General features: G+C 50.1%; 1 protein-coding gene across 3 annotated transcripts in view; it reads left to right on the plus strand.

The window, feature by feature from the left end:
* Positions 1–2567: 2567 nt before the first annotated feature.
* Positions 2568–20195, plus strand: part of LOC144177726 (putative peptidoglycan muropeptide transporter SLC46) — a 138523-nt gene continuing 120895 nt past the window's right edge. The window contains exon 1 of one of the 3 annotated variants that reach the window (XM_077705301.1): positions 2568–4009. In XM_077705301.1, coding sequence (XP_077561427.1) covers positions 3064–4009 — 946 coding nt within the window. In that variant the 5' untranslated portion in view covers positions 2568–3063. The remainder of the gene's footprint in view (positions 4010–20195) is intronic. The other 2 variants (XM_077705300.1, XM_077705299.1) reach the window with 2 other exon arrangements.

The following is a 20195-nucleotide window of genomic DNA, read 5'->3' on the forward strand; positions in this document are numbered from 1 at the left end:
GCAACAGGTCCCATAAATAAGATTGCTTAGCTTTCTGGTTTAAGCATGTGAACTGCTCGGGGTATCTCCTATGTATGCAGAATCAGTGCATTACTTACCACACACAACGCCTTGCAAATACTTTCCAAGGTGTCCGACATCTGGTTGCAACATCCAAACCCTGCTGTGATGAATTTGCAAGAAGAGCCCAATTCTTTAATTCTGTGGGAATTTCATGCAAGTGTTAAGAGTAGTAGTATTGTATTTTCAGTACATCCTGGTTTTTTTTTTTCTTCACCACCCTAACTCCATCCCCAAACCCTAAGCAGTGGGAGCCCGAGCTGACCATTTCAGCAAAAAAGCGACAGGAAGCCCGGTGTAATGAATGAGCTCTGGACTCGGCTCGGGCTCGCGGCCTCCTGGACATGGGAAGCTGAACACGTCCGCTTGTGCTCAATAAAAGTTTATTCCTCCTACTCTGTGTATGTTTAAAGCTGCATTGTTTTTCAGCATACATGAATGCCAACTGTTCATCGTTCTGTATTTATTGTGCCACCTTTAAAGCTCCGCCTTCGCAAGTGAGCAAGTTTTCCAAGCCCACTTCACTGCCTGGAATGGACAGCAATGACTAGAATTTTTTTGCCATCGTACAAAAACAAATTTATTTTCTTTCATCGGCTCCAATAAACATGCTTGTACAACAACCGTTGTTGTGGTTTTGTGTTGTGAAATGGTGCTTCAACGTGTAGAATAGCAGCTACTAAACACTCTTGGGTGACAGAGAAGGGGGGGGGGGCATCCCCCTCCTCCTGCCATCCTTGCATGCGGAAACAAACATAATAAAGTATGCCATTATCATACACAAAACTATCTATTTATTGTAAGCAATAAAGCTACTTCCCGCAGTAACTACCTACTTTCGTAAAAACGGGGATTCTTGTTGTCACTTTCGTGTTGGCGGCGTCAACTAGCACAGCATTCTGTGCATGAGACATCATTTGCAACAGTTGCAGTCCGTGTCCTTCAATATCGAAAAAATATCGGTGGAGCACACTGACTGCTGAAAGCGCTTCATTAAGCATCGAACGGCTTCCACTCGCGACATACTCACTTTTCCGGTGCTTCCAGCAGCAGCGCCAGCAGCCACGACATCGGCGACGGTGTCTGCGTCCTGGGGGCTCACAGTGAGGGCAACATCGTCGTCGACACTCAGGCAATCCTCGAAGGGGGACACTCCTTTGAGCACAACGTCGGGAACGTTGGCGGGCTCTTCCCACAGTTCGCCAATGCTTCCATCTTGGTCCGTACTTGCTGACTGGGAGGGTTTAATCGTGAGTCAGGCACGTCGGAAACTGTTACGGACAGTGCCAGGAGTCACGTCGCTCCACGGGAGGCTCAACATCGCCATCGCAGCCACTCAACATCTCGATCACCGCTCCGAGACCGTGCATTTTGGCGGCAATTCTAGGCGCGCCGAGTTCGTTATATCCGATGTGAACTTCGTAATAAGAAATATGCTTCGCGTGCATTTTCGTAACTGATCTTTCTTTGTTCGATATATAGAATAATTCGCCCTATCCGTGTTCGTTATTATCGGGTTTGACTATAGTCAGCAAAGTGACGTGCGCAGGCGAGTGTCCGCTATCGAATGCCACGGCGTTTGCTCTGCGGGCATTTATCTTTCGGCGCGGGCGTTTCTCGAACCGTGGAATTACATCCAGAACAGTTTAGATCAAAGAAGAATATTCTAGGCAAGTGACGTTAGGCAGAAACATTATCCCTATGAAATGAGTTAACCGGTGCGGCAAAAGAAAGAACGAATGCGACATGCCCTTCACTTGGCACAGATAACCCAACCCGGCGCCGCCTGGCGGTAAAAAGCAAACAAACCCAATGCATGGTTCGCGGCAATACATTTCTGGCTTCAATGTTATATCCCAACATTGTAGTAATTATATTTGTCACATTACAGAAGATTTGCATTGAACGCTATGCGATGATTACATTTGTGGTTTTACTTAGCAAGTATGCCTTCAACAGTATTATATTTATATTCGCTGGGTTACTTGGATGTTAACGGGATAACGCTCACAGTTGCGATGTTTCATTATAGTTCAGTGTTGCACGTTAAATAAAATTTTAAACGGGCATCAATGTTCAGTGTTTTTAAACGATGCATTACGTACTAGTAACATGTGCGACTTTCATAACAACAAGCCAACGTCACTCCAACATTTTGTGCTACTCGAGAGGTGATTGAGGCTTTTTACTGAACACACGTTCATATTCCGCGCTCTAAGCTTCCCCCTTCAGTCATTGGCAAATAGAAAGTACGGTGGAACGAGGGAACCTTCAAGGACTTCCCGCTACTCTAACAGCTGCGCAACTCACTTGCTCGACCAAAAAAAAAAAAAAATGCGCGCATGGATCGCCGAGCGTGTGCGGATAAGCAGCGGCTCTAGTTCGCAACCCTTCCTTCCACCCCTGCAGCCATGCAGCCACCTTCATCAAGCGCGCCGCCTACTTTTCCTGACTTTTCGCCCTCGTTCCGCGAGAGCCTCGGCTTGGCATAAAAAGAAACTGCAATAGGAAACGCCGCCGTCGCGGAAACGCTCTCGCCAGACCGGTCGGGCTCCCCCGAACGCGCGCGCAGCCGTCGATGCGAGCAAGTGCGCCGGCCCAAAACCCTCCTCGCGAGCAACAGCCGACGCTGCGACTCTGAGTCACTCAAGGGGTTTTCTTCGTCGTGCTCGCGCTCTGTCCGGCGACGGGAGAACGGAAGGCCTTATCGAGAGCGCGCAACCAGCGCCCACGGAGCGATAGAAGGTTCGTTCATCGAACGCTGCTGAGGGTGCTGCCGCGTGCGCGTACCGTGAACGCGACCGGCGGCACTGGCGGCGCGGACGCCTCCTAGCGGCTCTGTCGTCGGCGCCAGCTGTTCGGGCGATGTGTGACGCCGTCAGCGGGCTTACGCGCGCGGCCCTTGTAACCGTGTGCCAGGCGGCTCGCGCGCTGCGCCGCGAATTCGTGTAGGCCAACGATGTCTTTACTTTCGAGCAGCCGCTTCGAGAAGTGACGGAAGTGATGGCAGCCTCGTCTCCGCCCAAGGATCCCGTCTGCCTGGGACCAGTGTTGGAGGAGAGCGCATGTTCGACGGCGGTCCCAAGCCCGGCGGACGCCGCCGTAGTGTGCGAAGGCGGCCGCCTGTCCTGGCGGCAGCGGTGGATTCCATTTTTCCGTGGCCTGGGCCTCGAGTCGGTGCTGTTCCTGTACACCACAACGTTCGCCATGCGCTTCGTGGTCACGCAGCAGCTGTTCATCAGCAAGTCGTGCCTGTCGGCCTACCCAGAGGAGGTGTGCACGAGGCTGGCGCAGCAGAACGCCACCGTGCGCGACGAGGTGACGCGCAACGCCAACGTGCACAACCTGCTGCTCGTACTGTCCGAGTTCGTGCCCGCGTCGGTGGTGTCCGTGTTCCTGAGCTCGTGGTGCGACAAGCACGGCAACCGCATCCCCCTGCTGGTGAACCTGTGCGGCGCCCTGGTCCTGGACGCCGGCACCGTGGTGACCGTGCTGGTCTTCTCCACGCCCATGTACGTCAACGTGCTGCTCGGGCTCGTGTGCGGCGCCACGGGTGGCCTGGTCTGCATCACGGCCATCGTGGAGAGCAGCGCGTCGCGCTCCTCGCGCGAGGACATGCGCGCCGTCAAGTTCCTCTTCGTCATGAGCGCCCTGCTCGTGGGCGTGCAGCTGGGACAGCTCGTCTCGGGGGAGCTGTTCAGCGCCGGGGGCTACCTGCCCGTGTACTGCGTGTCCGTGGGCATCGTGCTGTGCAGCATCCTGATCGTGCTCGTCTTCGACGCGGGCACCACGTCGTCCGCGTCTCGCCTGCGAGACATGCTCAAGGACCTGAGGATGCACAACTTCAAGGAGGGCTTCGACGCCGCCTTTGGCTGGAGGCCGCACGGGCTCCGGCACCGTCTTGTGCTGCTGGCGCTGTCGCTGGGAGTCATTCTGTTCAACGCCGAGAGTGAGTGCCGAATGTCCGTCCGACTGGGCCGCTTGAAAGCATCGTGCTCGCTCTGTAAAACGATTCACACCATTTCGCTCTACAACTAACACCCTGTGAAAAAACACACGGTTTTAAAGGGTGTAATTAACGATAAATTACGCTTTCCAATAGTGGATTGGGCGCTTGCTAGAGTGCAAGGCCGCTACTTACACCCGGCCAATAATGTTACAGTGTAGTTTGTGCATGTGCGCAGGAAAGGCGTTTGTTCAATGCTGGAAGTTCACTCTGAATGCCTGCGTGTAGTGCACGTCCAACAGTAATAATTGCACCCTGCCCAATGGGATCTCAAGTAAGCGGAGTGGAAGCTCTCGCCTACGCGCACAGCAGCTGCAAAGCAGAACACAAGAGGCTCATTTGTCACTCTGCGTACACGCAGGTTTATCAGCGCACCGCTGATAAGTATTTCAATTCCGTATCATGCCTGCACTTAGCGCCAGTGGGAACCGGAGACGTCCAACTGGTTAGGACCTGTGTGGTAGCCGTGTTGTTATGGTAGTTGGGAGGTTTGTAATATCAGAAATGGCGATGAACGCCGCCTCCCATGTTAGCAAGATCACGGCCACATCTGCTTATCAAATACGGCAGAACGTGCTCGAAACTTGTTCCTTGCACTGTCAACACGCTGCTTATCAACTGACCGTTGCAATGCGACTATTGTGTGCTGCACAAGAGCAATCTTCCCAGTTAATCGAACTGGTCCCGGCCTTATCGGGTTCCAAATGTTTGCGCGGCGTCTAGAGCGGACTGCGAGCATGGTGAACGTTGAGGGAGCTCTGTCTGCACATTGGCGTGGCATGATGCTCACGAGACAAGCTTTTTCTCGGCAGTCACAAACTCGTGTCAACCCTTGCTCACTTCCCCAGTATTGCACGATTCGGAGCTTGCCATCGTTCCCAGCTGAAAAGCGGGCTACTCGTGTTTCCAAGGGTGGAGTGCACTATTCTCTTGTCTTGTCGCATGCATCTATGGCCCCGCCGTGTCGGATTATCCCCTAAACGTGGCCCATCGTGAAATGGGGAACGAGGCTAGCCTTGATATGGTTTCGGCGCAGCGTCAGTGCGGATTTTGCAATTTTACTTTTGCGCTAAATGGGCGTGGACGAAGACAAGATACGGCAGTCACAGGCGCCAATTTCCAACTGTACACTCGAAGAAAATCCCGCTTATTTATACAATGACCGGTTTATAGATAGCGGCCTGCCCATCGCAGCCGGCGACGATGGGAGCCGATGGGAGCCAGCGTGACAACAAATTTCCGCACGGCGCGCTCCGTCAGGTGGGGATAAGTTTAATTCCTCCCTTTGGGTTGTACCTATCAATGCCGATTGTCCCTTTAATACCGGCCAGTAACGAGAATTCACAGTTGAGCCACGAATTGTTTCTTACCTATAGACAGGTCAGCGTACACAAGTAGACCACACTGCTACTTTATCCTCCTACTCTACTGGCATTCTCTATTTGTAGGCATTTTCGTTCATTTAGACATGCGGAAACTGTTACCACTTTCGCTTAACGTCGAAGAGCTTTCTTTCAACGTGAAGCTCGTCTATGCACGTACGAAAGTTCACACAGAAGGCTCCAATTTGTAAAAACACCCCAACATGCAAATCTGTGCGTGGAAGCGCCGTCATTCTTGGACAATATTATTTCAGAGACGGGAGCACTAATTGACGGCAACCTTTTCAGTGGCTGCGGCGTTTTTACTATAACAGGAACGCCCCGTTTGTAGGAGCTTCGTCAGGATGGCTTACAAGCCCAACAAATAGCAAACTTCGGTGTGGCAGTCACTCCCGGTGAATGGCTGCGGTGGGAATTGGTTATCTTCGGGATATCTTTTTGAGACAGTGCTTCCGTATTGAAGTGGTTGGAACCCGGTGAGGACAAATTCTACAACCATGTTATTACCCGCATGCGCACGAGCTTCTGCCCGGTGAGTTTTTCTGCGTACGCGGGACCACCGGGTTTTCTTTTCACTTGGCTGTGTAAAGCTTCCCTCTAAAGTGAGTGTTGTAAGCCTCGACTCTTTCGCATATCGTCCCTACTTCTCGAGGCCTGGCAATGGAATATTTGTGGGCTCCGAAGAAAGAAAAACCTTCTCCTACAGCTCATGGAATTTACTGGAAAGCCCCTAGATATCTTAGTTGTTCAAGAAGCTGAAGTGTCATTCCCACTCCACAGTTATGAAGTGTTTTCACAACGTAGCATCACCCATCGTCGCCGAAGCATCGCAGATTCCAGCGCCGCACCTACCATGACCCTTACCGACGTCCAAAAATGGCACTACGCATGTTAACACACCCTCGCACGAACATGTCAGCACAACGACTCTGGTAGGCGACCATCAACTTACGGTCATCAATGTGTACTGGAGGCCCAACCAACCTTCAGAAACTTTGCCTCCGCTACTCCACTACTGCGAGTGATACTACCCTCCTCCTTAGGGATTTCAACTGTCCTCATACTACGTGGGAGTATGATCGTTTGGTGTCACTCGGCCGTACTTCGGCAAATTTTGTTGACAGTCATCAATGCGTACTCCTAACCAAATCATCTGCCCCTACACGACTGAAGACAGCTCGGACGCCACCCCAGATTTCGCATGGATCCGAGGAGCCCTCAGCGCAACATCAGAGAATACTGGAGAAACTCCAGCAAGCGATCATTACATTGTCGAAATGCGTGTTCATTTCAGTTCCCGCATCCGCCACGCTAGCACCACCTTTCGTCGTGCAAAACGCGTCAACTGGTCAGACACTACAACAGCTTTGGACGCCACTGACACGTGTCATCTGCCCATAAACATGTGGAGTACTTTAATACATTCAACGATTTGCCGACATAGTAAAGAGATCGCCCGCACCGAAGACCGTCCACATGTTGATAGCCACTTCCTGTCATCACGGGACAACCGTTGCACGTTATTCAAATGGTGGCGCCTAAACAAATCTAATGTCTCTCCACTCAAGAATCGCAGTACTAGAGCAGGAATGCCGGGAATACGACGAAAAACTGGCCACAGAGCACTGGCTTGGCTTTTACAATGCCATGAATGGCCATCTTCACACCTCCCGTGTCTGCAACGTACTAGCTTACACACTTAGGACCATACGCAGACGACCATCCACGCTTAGCACCATACACCACCGGCACACACAACAGACACACCGAAGTGGTCATACCAAGGTTACGGATAGGCCTCACACACGCAGAGCCCACTCCCATCTGCTCACTGTATCACCAAGACCCTTGTGCAGCAGGTGTGAAGAGAGCCTATCCGTAATCCATATACTACTTCAATGCAAGACACTTGACACAACACAACGCAAACATTTCCCACAATTATACAGACAACACATTCCCCAATCCCCATAATACATTTTAGGAGACGAGCCCATGTTTTCCATCAAATGGGTTTTTGAGCTTCTAACCACGTCAATTTTTGGCATCTCATTTCTTATCATGCATGTTGACAACTTGGCCATTTACACCAGTCATCCTCATTGCCTTTTGTTTCATTGGACGTTTGTTTTAAAGCGAAGCTTTCTAGCTCTACCAGCCAACGGTACCTTCGTGGCCTGCGGGACGCCAACTCCCAGCGCGGCGGAGGCCTCCATGGGCGGAGGCGGTGGCAGGGGGAGGGAGGGGGCGGGCGGAGGGTTTTACTCACGGAGCGCACTAGAGATGGCGCAGCGAATTTACGTGCGCAGGCAGCGCAAGATTAGTGGCGCACGTGTAAACGTTCACGAGTGTACGGACATTAATTATGCTCACATCAGCCAGTGACGCAGATACGGTTGCATAATAGATACTAGCAGTAGCAACTAGCCAAGCTAGCCATGGCTAGCTAGTAGAATAATCCGACGCCGCGTGCGGCTCACAAGCGGGAACGAAGGCCAGCACGTAACTCACTGCCGTCGTTCGCGGAACGTGAACGCTACACTGTAAAATATTTTGCTCGAAAAAACAAACTGTCTGGCAGCTGTCCTGCCAGAAATTTTATGTAAAGGTATGTTTTCTGTTTCCATGTTTCTGTTATTTTACAAGCATTTTCCGTTTCTCACTACAGAAAATTTATGTCAATTACCTGTTTTCGGATTTTGGTTTTCTGCTTTTTTACAAAATTTTTTCTGCTATTCAAGGTTCTGTTTTCATCCACACGAAATCTGTGAACCTTCTGTTTTTCGCTGGCAGCTTTTTTAGACTATTTGTGTTGGGCATACATCGTTTTTTATTGCCAAAAGTATGATAATGTATTGTTTCACGTTTCTGGTAAAATTGTTTTGCTAATTAAAAAGTATAAGGTTGAATTGTTTTGTTTTGACTTATTTTGACATCAGTCTCTGTCAAAATAAGTCAAAGCAAAAGTATTCAGCACCTTGACACAATTTCGGTTATGGTCCTTCATAAAATACATTTTCTGTTAATTTTTCACATCTTGGACGCTCTGCAGTTGAATTCGCGGCTTTATGCTTCATGGTGAGAATAATCATACCTTAAAAATAAAACATCGCCCTGTATCATAATGCTTGAAACTGACAACACAATTACCGGTGTACAGTACATAGTGACCACTCAGGCACACAAGAAAGAAGGGTGAAAGTATCAATGACATTATTTATTTTTCTGCGAAACTTAAGGCTGGTGCTACCACGAATTAATCAGTTTCAAACAACGTATCAACAATATCAATCAAATATGAGGATCTATGACTATGAAAACAAAGTCACATTTCATAGTGTTTTGGCGCAGTGAACAAGAGAGTTTCAATGACAGGGCTGTTGTTAGACTAGGAAGATGTTTTTTTTTTTCAACTTTCAGAAATGCACGCAAACACGCCGCTGAAGTAAAACAAACTATTCACAGAACCTATAGTCAGTGACGCTAAACTGAGCACACCTTTCCTACACTGACATTAAGGTAAAAATGTTCATGTCTCGTGCGACTACACTACAATACTACTACGGTGAGAACTCCGATCGGACTAGGAACACATTTTTTTCTTTTTCCAAAAAAAGAACATCAATAAAATAAAATCAGACATTTTCCTTCTTTGTGGAAGCAGAGAGAGAAACACACTTTTATTGAGCCCTGTTATTTAGCGTTTCGTGGTGGCTGCCGGTTGAAGTCTGGCGGCGACGGTGGCAGCTCTTGTGACCAGGCGTGTTTGCAAGTCCAGGTCCGAGCTGCCCCGCGCACGCTCCCACTGCTCATCGCTATATTCATACGGGAAGGGATCTTGGGGGCATGCCCACATAGAGTGCACAAGTGTGGCGTGGGTGCCACAGAGGAGGCAATACTGTGGGGGATACCGATCGGGGTACATGGGATGAAGTATACTGCCCGGCACGTGACGGTATTAGTTTGCAGGAGTCGCCACAGGCATTCCTGATTGTTGGTGAGCCCTGGATGAGCGGGGGATAATGGCGGCGGACGAGGCGGTAATACATGATAATGTCGTGATAGGTGATTAGTCTGTCCCTTTCGGTGCACGGTAAAGATCCCCAGGTGGTCAAAATTAATCCGTAGCCCTTTACTACGGCGTGCCTCATCGCCTGCGTTGCGTCGGCGCGTTAAACCCTACAATCAATGCCACATTATGGGCCGCCTCGTTCCCTCCCAGACCAGTGTGCGCCGGGGTTCAGATGAGTTCGACCGGAGAGGTCGGGGGATTTTTGAAGAGCATTTTGGATGCCACGAGGGGAATTGACCAATGGGTGAAGTTTTGAATGGCCGTTTTCGAATCTGTGGTTATAATTTTTGGAGTAGGCCGGGTTGTTAACGGAAGTGCTATTGCAGCCTCCTCCGCCGCCGCTGGTGAAGTGGTACAGAGAGGTAACAAGGGGGGGGGGGGCTATCGGGGCTGTTGATGCCTGCGAGGGCATAGCCATCGTGATGGCGGTATTCTGCCACGTCAACATACATGATGTTTGGGCGGATCGGCAATTCCTTTGCTAGTGCTCGAGCTCTTGCTCTTCCCTGCGAGCCCTGTGGTACTCAGGGTGCATGTTCCTTGGGAAGGGACGAACGCGGAGACAGGCATGGGTGGTTCTTGGGAGGGGGACCTTCGGGTCGGAGATCTCTGGTGCACGGATAACCAAACGTTTTAAAATGTGCTCACCAGTGGAGGTAGTGGAAAGTCGGCGGAGTTGGTTGATGTGATGGGCTTCAATCAGCTCCTGAGCCGTATTGTGAATCCCTAGGCGTTCAAGTCTGGCAGTGCGTGCATTCTGGGGAATTTGTATTGCTGGCCTATATGCCTTCCTAATTAGATTATCAACTTTCGCCAGGTCATCATTCGTGACTCGTAGGTATGGGAGGGAATAAGTAATCCAGCTGACGACACACGTCTGTACGAGTCGTAGCTTGTCCAGTTCTTTGAGTCCATGATTTCGACCGGAAATTCGTTTAAGGATTCCAGTTCTTTGATTTGCATGGGAACTTAATTTTGAGATGTATTGCGTGTTGCGTCGGTTGCGTTGTATTACCATCCCTAGCACTTTGAGGGCAGGCACCTCTGGGATCAGGTGACCATCTATGAAAACCGCGATGTTTGGGGGGCTTCGCGATCCGAATTGAGATGGTACAAGGAGCAGTTCCGTTTTGGTGGGTGAACACGCAAGGCCTGCCAGGAGAGCTTCTTCGGCAACGGCCAACTACCGCCTGTTACCCATAGCGTTATATCGTCCGCATACAGACTGTAGTGAAGGGTGGGTATTACTCTAGGCGTTTGGGAATATTAGGAATAGCCAAACTAAAAAGGAGGGGTGATAATACTGCCCCTTGTGGGGTACGAATGGAAGGAAGAGTGAGAATTTTCTATTTGATATCTACTTGAAGAAGCGCCGTGCTCGCCGTAAGGATCGCACGCACGTAATTGTAAATGCGTTCCACAGGGGCCATCGATTCTAAGCCGCGCATGATTGTGCTGTGCGAGACCCGATCGAAGGCTTTTGTGAGGTCTAGAGCCAATATTGCTGCTGTGTCGCGCTTGGTAGTAGGTGTTATTACGTCTCGAGATACTTGAAGCAGGACGTCTTGGGTGTATATATATAATCCGGGCCTGAAGCCATCATTGAATGCTGAAGAGCATCAGTAGATGTAAAGTGGAGGGCGATGGGAGAGAGGATGATGTGTTCGTTGACTTTACCTATGCATGAGGTGAGGAGATGGGTCTGAGGTGATCGATGGTAAAAGGCTTCCCTGGCTTCGGAATGAGGGTGATCTGGGCGTGCCTGCATGCCTGGGGGAGGTAACCAAGCTTCCAAAAGTGGCTAAAATAATCTGTAAGAGCCGATATGAGGAGTCGTCCAGATTACGGAGCATTTTGTTGGTTATTCCATCCGGCCCCGGCGCTGACCCGGGACGGAGATCGAGGAGGGCGCTGCGTACCTCGGCTTCTGTAATATCGGCATCAAGATCAGAATTGGGTGGTCCTTTATACAGTGGGAGCTGTTGGGTGTCACCAGTGGGGACACATAGACATCAAACTTTGTCTAGTAGTTCTTCATTGGTACCCGGAAAAGTTTTTGTACCATTGTAAGCCGATGGGTCTGCTTGGTCTTCGCACGAGTGGGGTCTAGTAGGTGCCTGAGGAGGTACCAAGTGCGCTTCCTTCCGAGGTTTTCCTTCATTTGTTTACAGATTTCATGCCACTGATCTTGGGCAAGCTGGGCGGAGTACCGCCCAATTTCATCCTTGAGGTGGGATAGTTTAGAGCGCAGTTTTCTGTTGTGCTTTTGTTTGCGCCATCTGCGTTGTATACTGCGGTAGGCAGCCCACAAATGCTGTAGATGGGAATCAACCATATCTCAAGGGATTTCCAGATCGAGCGTGATAATTCTGTGCGAAGCATCTTTAAAAATTTGTTGAGTACAATTGTCTAATTTTGAAGTACTAATTTCGGGGGGATCAAGAGTTTGGCGTACTTGTCGGAAGTTGTCCCAATACGGCAAAAAGGTCTGCCGGGGGCGGCGGCGCACGAAGCTGGCTACTGTCACATCCGTTTGGAGGATGAAATGATCACTTCGTAATGTGTCAGGAGGGGAGGTCCAACATGCGTGTTTGACGTGATAAGGGAGGGTGATATTGGGTGATGAGTCACGCTGCACGCTATTGCCTATCCTAGTTGGAATCGACCGGTCCGACTCTATAGTAAAACGATGTGCTTAAATCTTATTTCGGAGGAGTCTGCCCTTGCGTGTACGTTGGTGGTATCCCCAGGCAGTATGTGGCGCATTAAAGTCGGCTACTATGATAAGCGCATGGGGTCCTACCGTCTGTTTAGCAAAAGAGAAGAGGAGATTAAATGTATGCCCTGTTGCCTTATTTAGGATTTACAGTCACTCAGCGTTTTTTCTGCTCGGAAACTCGGAAAGAGTCACCAGATCGTGAGAAACAGCGATTCTATCAAACTGCGTGCGTTCAGCAGGAATATCACGATGAACTAGTACCGCTGTTGAAGAAGTCACAACTGGGCTAGTTGGTAATGCATATGGGACATCTTGAAGGTAGCGCACTTAAACACGTATGGATTGTGACGTATGCATGATGTCTGGTCACATGGGTTTAGGTTGTAGTATTTTAGTGTGTGTGTTCTAATAAAAATCAGTTGTGAGTCGTGTTTAAGTGCGCTACCTTCAAGATGTCCCATAGTACCGCTGTTGTAAGGTTGCTGTTATTCTTAAAAGCCTTATAGCCAGGGAGCTTAACTAACGAGCCTAGTTCTTGTAACGCGATTACCGTAGGGGGAGTTTCCGTTGCCTGAGTTAGTAGTTGCAGGGCTTGTCGTTTTTGCCGATACCCCCTGCAATTCCAATGCCATAACCGAATGGGCTGCGGGTCCTTCATATTCCCTGGGGATGTCATAATTAAGGGCGAGGGTCGGATTAGGATTGCATAGAGTATTAATTTTTTTCACGAGCTCTTGAACGCTGTTGCGCCATTCTAAGCGTAAGGCCTCAACGTCGGACATTGGATGTGCCGGCTTGCAGGGCTTGGTGAATATTCGAGCATTCGCATTTTTGCTCCGTCAGCGCCTGCTTACAGGAGACCTTAACCTCAGTAATTTGGTTTTGGATTTGTTCGTTGGGTGTAAGGGGAGATTCGAGGAGGGCGAGTCGTCTGAGCTCGCCTTGCGTTTAGGGGGAGGAGGGGTAGGATAAGTGGGGTCCTCTTGCCTAGGGGGTAATAGCGACTTGAGAGCTTGGTTTTCCTGTCGCAGAGTCGCATTCTCTTGGCGGAGGAGGGATATTTTAGCCCGGATAGCATTGAGTTCCCGAAGGATATCCAGTGAGGGGCTAAGGGGAGGTGGTGGCGGATTGATTGACGAGCAGTGGGCAGGCGCTACCGGGCAGCTGACGTGGTGGTCCGGGGTGGCTTGTTGTCCACTTGGAGGCGCGTGCTTATGCCTGGCATTAAGTCCTTGTGGTTGGCCGGCTGGTGGCTTGATGGGAGATCCCTTAAGGAGACCTTGGCGGCCAGAGGGTCTGGTTTGCAGCAGGGGTGGGAATTCTTGTCTAACACTTTGTCCTTGGTTTGATAAGGCTGGAGTACCCGTTGTGATGATTTGGGCGTATGTAGGTGCCCGCCGTCGTGTTTGATATCGACGTGGGCAGTTAGCCGATCCAGTGATGTTGGGGCCTTCACAGACGATACATCGTGGGAAGCAGTCATGGGGTTCGTCGAGGTTAGCGGTGCCGCAACGGGGGTGGCGTGGAGTGTCTTGAGCATTGGGGCACACATCTTGTCGGTGTCCCGTGGACCAGCAGGCATAGCACGCTTCTGTCTTGCGGTGAAACGGCCTGACTCGGTAGACGAAAGACCGATACCGAATCCAAAAGGGGACTTTTTGACCATCAAACAGGATGTCGGCCATGTTTGATTAGTTCAGTCGCTTAGCTTCAAGAATGTGGAGGTCCGGATAGTAGCTATATATGCTGTCGAACACTTTTTCAGGCATGCCGTCTACTAGGATATTAAATATGACCCCGACTACGCTGTTAGCCGGAGCTTCTACATGAAGCGGAGACCTCGTATTGCTTCCCGCCGACGGGGAAGGAGGTCATACTTGCGTACTTGTGGGCACATTCCTCCGATGGGGTGCTAGTGACGAGGTAGGTAGCGGTTTGCTGCACTCGAACTTGGTCCTCAAGGTTCGACACAACGTGAGGTTGAACCTGTATTGCGTCGGCGAGTGTAGCCTGGGCTAGTGACGCAAGGGCCAGGCCTCCGCGGGGACGTAGAATATCAGTTGCCGGGAGTGGCGTCGCCGGCTGTGTCCGCTAAACCGGTCGCTTGCGGCGGGATTGCTTCTTGGAGTCTAGTTCGGGCGGACTTACTTGCTGCGCCGTTGCCTGAGCAGCTGCGCGTAGGACATGCTGCCGGTGCCTGATGGTTGCCCAGCCTGGTGGTTCGAATTCGGCGGGGTCCATTTCTTCCCCTTTCACGCTGTTCTTCATGATGGGGTATTACGCGGTAGCGGTGCACGCGCCAGGGCGGCCGGTGCGCGAGCGCAGCTGAGGTGGCGACGATGAGGCGAGTGAAGAAGCTAGGCCTGATCAGGCCCAGCAAAGCCGACGGCGTGGTGTGTACTTCAGGTACTCCCAAATGGTTCGATGGTTCCTTCAGGTACTCCCAAATGGTTCGATGGTTCCCAAATGGTTCCTGGTGGTTCGATGACCGAGATGATGGTGTCCAGGTGATCCGCATACCTTTCCGGTTACCGTGGTTCCCCTCTCGATGGCGTTGATAGTGATTACCCAGCGTAAGGGGGGTCTAAACTGGAAGCCTGTGCGGGGGGCTTGTGCATCTTGCGGCCCCCTAGTGGTCAAGCTTCTGGAAGCAAAAAGATGCAATGGGCCGGGCACACTTCATCGAACGCCGTCTTATCGAACGCCATTTCATCGAAGGCATGCCCGTTTCATCGAAGCCGTTACGTGGAACGCCGTTTTATCGAATCAGCGGGGCCCGTTTATCAAATAGCACGCACCTGCCAGCGGCGTGTGAAAATCTTTGACACTTTTTTTGGACGCCTTGCGGTGACTTTTAGACCATATGGTATCGTTTCATCTCTCGTCACCCTTCCCCAGTTCAGAGCATTTTGTGAATGAGCCCTCAATGATAACCACACGTGGCGTCCTCCCAACACAATTTGGTGCAGCAAACCAACAAATATTCACAGAAGCATAAAATAAATTGTTTTTAAAACAAAATGAGTGGTGTAAAAAATGACGCAGGATGGGCGAAAGATGGACAGGCAACCCACTCAAGCATTCAGTCTTTATGGTTACGAGCTCTTAAGAAGTCTTACTAACATTTGTCGGCAATTCAGGCAAGTGCACATGACGCTTTTTTCTCGTGCAACGACTGCTCTTCTTTTTGCTTTGGCGGCCTCTGGCTTCATAGCAAGAATTTTATTTTGCCTTCAGTCGCTGGATGTTCTTGCTGGAGGCGGCTGAGGACACGGCTGAAACCGGGGTGCCACGACTTCGAGGAAGCGGCTGTGCCAGCTCTCCACGGCATAACTTCCCGTGGTTTCCCTGCTGCTTTAAAAGAATGCAGACCACAGCTTGAAATCGTGGCCCCCGCAAGGGGCACCTTGAGCAATCTTGGCGACGGTGTTGGCGACACCACGGACCCCGAGTCCCCATACATAAGTTATGCCCCACCGTAATGATGTGTGCTTTAAGGCGAAGGGCAGAAACCTCGAACGGTGGCCGTCGGAGCCCAGGTGAAGCTCCGGCGGATGGGCTCCCTGAGTCTGTTCACCAGGCACGGAGCTCCGGGACCTCCTCAGCTAGCAGGGTAAGGCCAAAGAAGAAAGTACCCCCGTCTCCCTGCTTTTTCCTATGCCATTAGTATAATTAACCCCCCCCCCCCAAAAAAAAAAAAAAAAAAAAGAAACATGATCGGCCCCCGAAAAGTGGCCTCACCGAAGTTTCCTTCCCATACCTACCAACCATCGATATTCCGAAACTTACAACTATCCCAGTTTTTTGGTCCTTGAATCAGTAGATAAATCGAAACCCGTCTCCTCCCAGTCTGTATCCCTCGTCTCCAAGTTCCTTGAAGGAATCATTTCGAGTCAAAAAAACTACGAACAGGCGAAGTACTGGTTAAAGTAAAAACTCAGCAGCAATCCACAATCCTCCTGAAACAAATCCTCATGGCAGATCTGGAGATCAGGGTCACACCCCACCGCGGCTTCAACAGTTCTCAGGGTGTTATCTTTGAGGCAGATCTGATTTCCGAAACCGATGCCGACCTTTTGGAAGGCTTAAGGAATCAGGGCGTCACGGCTGTAAAGCGCATATCCATACGCCGCAATGCCAAACAAATAGCAACTAAACACATTATCCTGACCTTCGATCGATCCACCCTTCCAGAATCAATAGCCGGTATTCAATGAAAAGTTTAGCAGCGGCCCTATTCTCGACTGCACAAATTGCCGGCATTTCGCCCATGTTTTTTTGCGTAAGCACGACGTAAGCAATCAGTGACGTGCTACACCTATAGCTATGACGACATGTAGTGTAATTTGACGAGTCACTCATAAAGATCGCTGCCAAGGTATCAAATATTGTGCAAGAAAGATATAAAAACACTTGGCATGTACTATAAAAATTAAGACAGTAGCTGAGGCTGACAAGAAAAACACATTCCTGGAGGTCAAATTTGGCGCCAACACTACAAGGCGATCGAGTAACGTTGATCCAAAAGCGAGCGAAAGGCGGATGTCGAGCTAAAGAACATCACACAATTTTTTTACCGTATCTATTTATTTCTTTCAATCGCTTTTATTAACATAGCTGGGCTCTCTGCTTCAATGCAAGCTTTGTTGCGTTATCACCTTCCCTGCCGCCACCGCCGCCACGCCATCGTCTGCTGCTATGTTACAAGTTTATGGCGTGATCACAGAAAAAGACAGCCGCGACCATCGCTTCTATGACACATAAGAGCAGCGAAGCGCTGCGCCTGATAACCGCGGAGCGCACCGATGTCGCCGATTCACTCATTCGTCAAGCTCGACTGCAATCAGCGCTGTAATGAACTAAATAGTCACTTTTCATTGTTATTTTTTTCTTGAGTTCGATCATGTGACCCAACAGCTTACTAGGACAAGTATGGACAAATGCCATGCATTGGGTTCTCTTTGTCATGGAGAGGCTTGTACTGCCCTCTTATGTTGCGGTTACGCCAAACAAATAATTTTTATTTCATTGCCGAACATAAAAGCAAAATACTGCACGTTATTTGTATGTTCCATGATCGCTGACTTGGAAGCAGTTGGAACTATAATTTATTTCGGTAGGAAACATGCTTTAAACAGCGCGCATGCGAAACTGCGCCTGCTGCAAATTGCCGCAGATTTCGCGGCGCCGTAAGCCGAGGCAATATTGTGCCCTATTTTGCTTCTATTTTGCGACAAAAACAGCCGCCATTTTTAAGCAGTTACGTAGCATTACGTCACTTTTACGCAGGCTGAACTTGCCAATGCATGACGTAATCGTTCCCGCCAACTGTTTAAATTACGTCACGCCTTCTCAGCCAATCACAGAGGGGGTGTGTATTACAAGCAGTATTGTTGTTGAATAGCAAAGACAGGCTTACGTTGTCATGTCCACTGCATTTAGTCTGGTTTTTCATTGCCGGCCAAGAATTATGCGCCTTTAGTAACGAGAAATACGGCAAACTTTAAAACTGGTGTCCGTAGACGACATGAAACGTCAAAATGACGACAGCACACACAACCGCTTTGTCAACCGGAAGCACGTGACCAAAATTGAAAGCCAATCAGAAAAGACTTTCGGAAAATTGCCTGAATTGCCGGCAATTTGTGCAGTCGAGAATAGGGCCCCAGGTGATTTCTCCGCCTGGCAACACTGAAAACCGCCATGTCGGTGGCCACCGTGCCGGCGCATGCCCTTTTCGCCCGCAGCTCGAAGAAAAAAAAGACACCAACATACATCGTCTGCTGCGTTTCAGCCCTTTTATCGGTAGTGGCGTCAACAGACATAATATTAATCACACCCACATTAAGTGGTGGCGCTCTACCTACCCTCGAGCACTTCGAATACACGGAGGATGAAACAGCCGCTGCGAACGGCGCGCATAAGCAGCAAAAGTCCGACCCTGCAGTTGGCTGCCGCCGCGGATGTCGACGCAATTGCACCCGCACCGCATCCACGACTTTATGTCTGGTGATTGCCCTGTAAACGTGGTTGAGTACAAAAACCGAATAATTTCTTTGGAGAAATGGTTCACGCGTGCACCGATTTAGCGCTTGCTTTCTCGTGCGCTATATGTTACACAATCCGCAAAACAACTCACGTCTGGCGTTAGAGCGCGGCGGCTGGCAATCAGTTGATCTGCGGCGGCTACTTCATACACGTCTGGCGATAGGTCGATCGTACTATGCTGCACTCGACAGCACTTGGCGTCGAGGTATTACGTTGTGTTCAGTGGGCTACAGTTTGAAAATGATGCACTTTCTGCTGTCAAACCGACCACTGCGCTCACGTTGCAACCTTTGTGCCGCGACCAACTCGCACTCGCTCGTAGGTATGCGCGGAGGCTGGGGTTGAATTGCAGATAAGGTTTTCACACTCATGAGCGGAATCATGACTTTTCGCATAACCAAGGCTATCGCAGTACAACTGACTATCGAATCACTCGCACACGCCTTGCACAGAAACACAAGGTCACGTCGCGGCCCGCGGCCTGCCTGGCCGCCATGAAGGCATGGAGGGGAAGAGGGGTGCCTGATCTGGGGGCCGTGCGCACAACGTCGCCGTGGCAACAGACCCTTGGCCACAGATATGGCGGCGCACGACTTACCTGCGCTAAGTGCGGTCAGCATAACCATCCCTCAGAAAATTGTGAATCCGAAACTGACTCACACAACAGACACATTGAAATTACTTTAGCTAGGTTGCGGATAGGCCATACACATGTTATACACTCACACCTGCTCACTAGCTCTCCAAGGCCCGTGTGTAGGCCTATGGAGAGCTAGTGAGCAGTGTGTGGAGGGCCTATCCGTAGTCCACAGGTGTGTAGAGGGTGTGTGGAGGGCCTATCCGTAGTCCACATCCGAAATCGCATGCAAGGCATTCGACACAACAAGACACAGACACTTCAAGAAACTATACAGAGAACAGATTCCGCTACGCCCTCCCTTGTTTTTGGGTGACAATGCCATGGTTTCTCTGCAAGCCGTTTTTAAATATGTATGTGATCTTAACTTTTTAAACCTCATTTCCTATCATGCGTAATCAAAACTGGCCCTGTACACCAGCCACTGCCTTTAATTGATTTTATGGTTATTCTGACTTTGGTAGCCACTATCTTCTTTTATATATTTTTTTGGCGTTCTTTGCCCCAGCTGGCCTTGCGCCAAAAAAATCCAACCATAATCATCATTGAAATCGTGGCGGCGTCCGAATTACAACACCGTTCAGCAGCTCATGTGCGTTGTCCACGAAATAATTCTCCTCAAACCACGAAAGTAGCTGCAAAGCCGCTGGGGGAAGTCATCCGCTTGATTTCTGGATTTGCCTACAGCACTTCAACACTAGTGCTGTCTGGAACATGGTTGTGTTCTTTAAAGACTTTCAAATCGTGCATTCCTAAATCCACGTCATAGAGACTTACAACGCGTCCCCTGCAAGGTCCGTAGCGCTCGCACTTTCCGTAAAAGTTCTGCAGAACTTTCTCGTCGGAAACGTGGGCGCGGCCATCTAAGCAGAGCTTCTGTTTTCCATGGCTTGTCGTAGTGGACTCCACTGCGCGTATGCTAACTCTTCGGGGTAACATATCTGTTATATATACCACCAAATACGTGCAAAGTTGCCAATCACGCGATATCAGCGAAGCGCCCCCACGCCGCAGCAAAAACAATTTGTCGTGACAAGCATGCGCATATCGGGGCAACGGGCCCGGACGCTTGGGAGCACGGTACATGAGTCTTGTGGAGTCTTATCTATTAACGTTTCAATGTCGCTGGCCGCAAGCTTGCACAAACACTTTCATTGTGTTGTTATAGCTCTCTTTTATGGGACAGAATAAATATTCGACGAAACGGCGTTCGATGAAGTGTCCGCAACCAAGATGCAACATAACGCAAGTAACACGGTAATGAAAAATGA

The sequence above is a fragment of the Haemaphysalis longicornis genome, unplaced genomic scaffold (assembly GCF_048455015.1).
Source record: "Haemaphysalis longicornis isolate Haplotype H1 unplaced genomic scaffold, Haemaphysalis longicornis Haplotype H1 scaffold_30, whole genome shotgun sequence".
Taxonomy (NCBI): Eukaryota; Metazoa; Arthropoda; class Arachnida; order Ixodida; family Ixodidae; genus Haemaphysalis; species Haemaphysalis longicornis.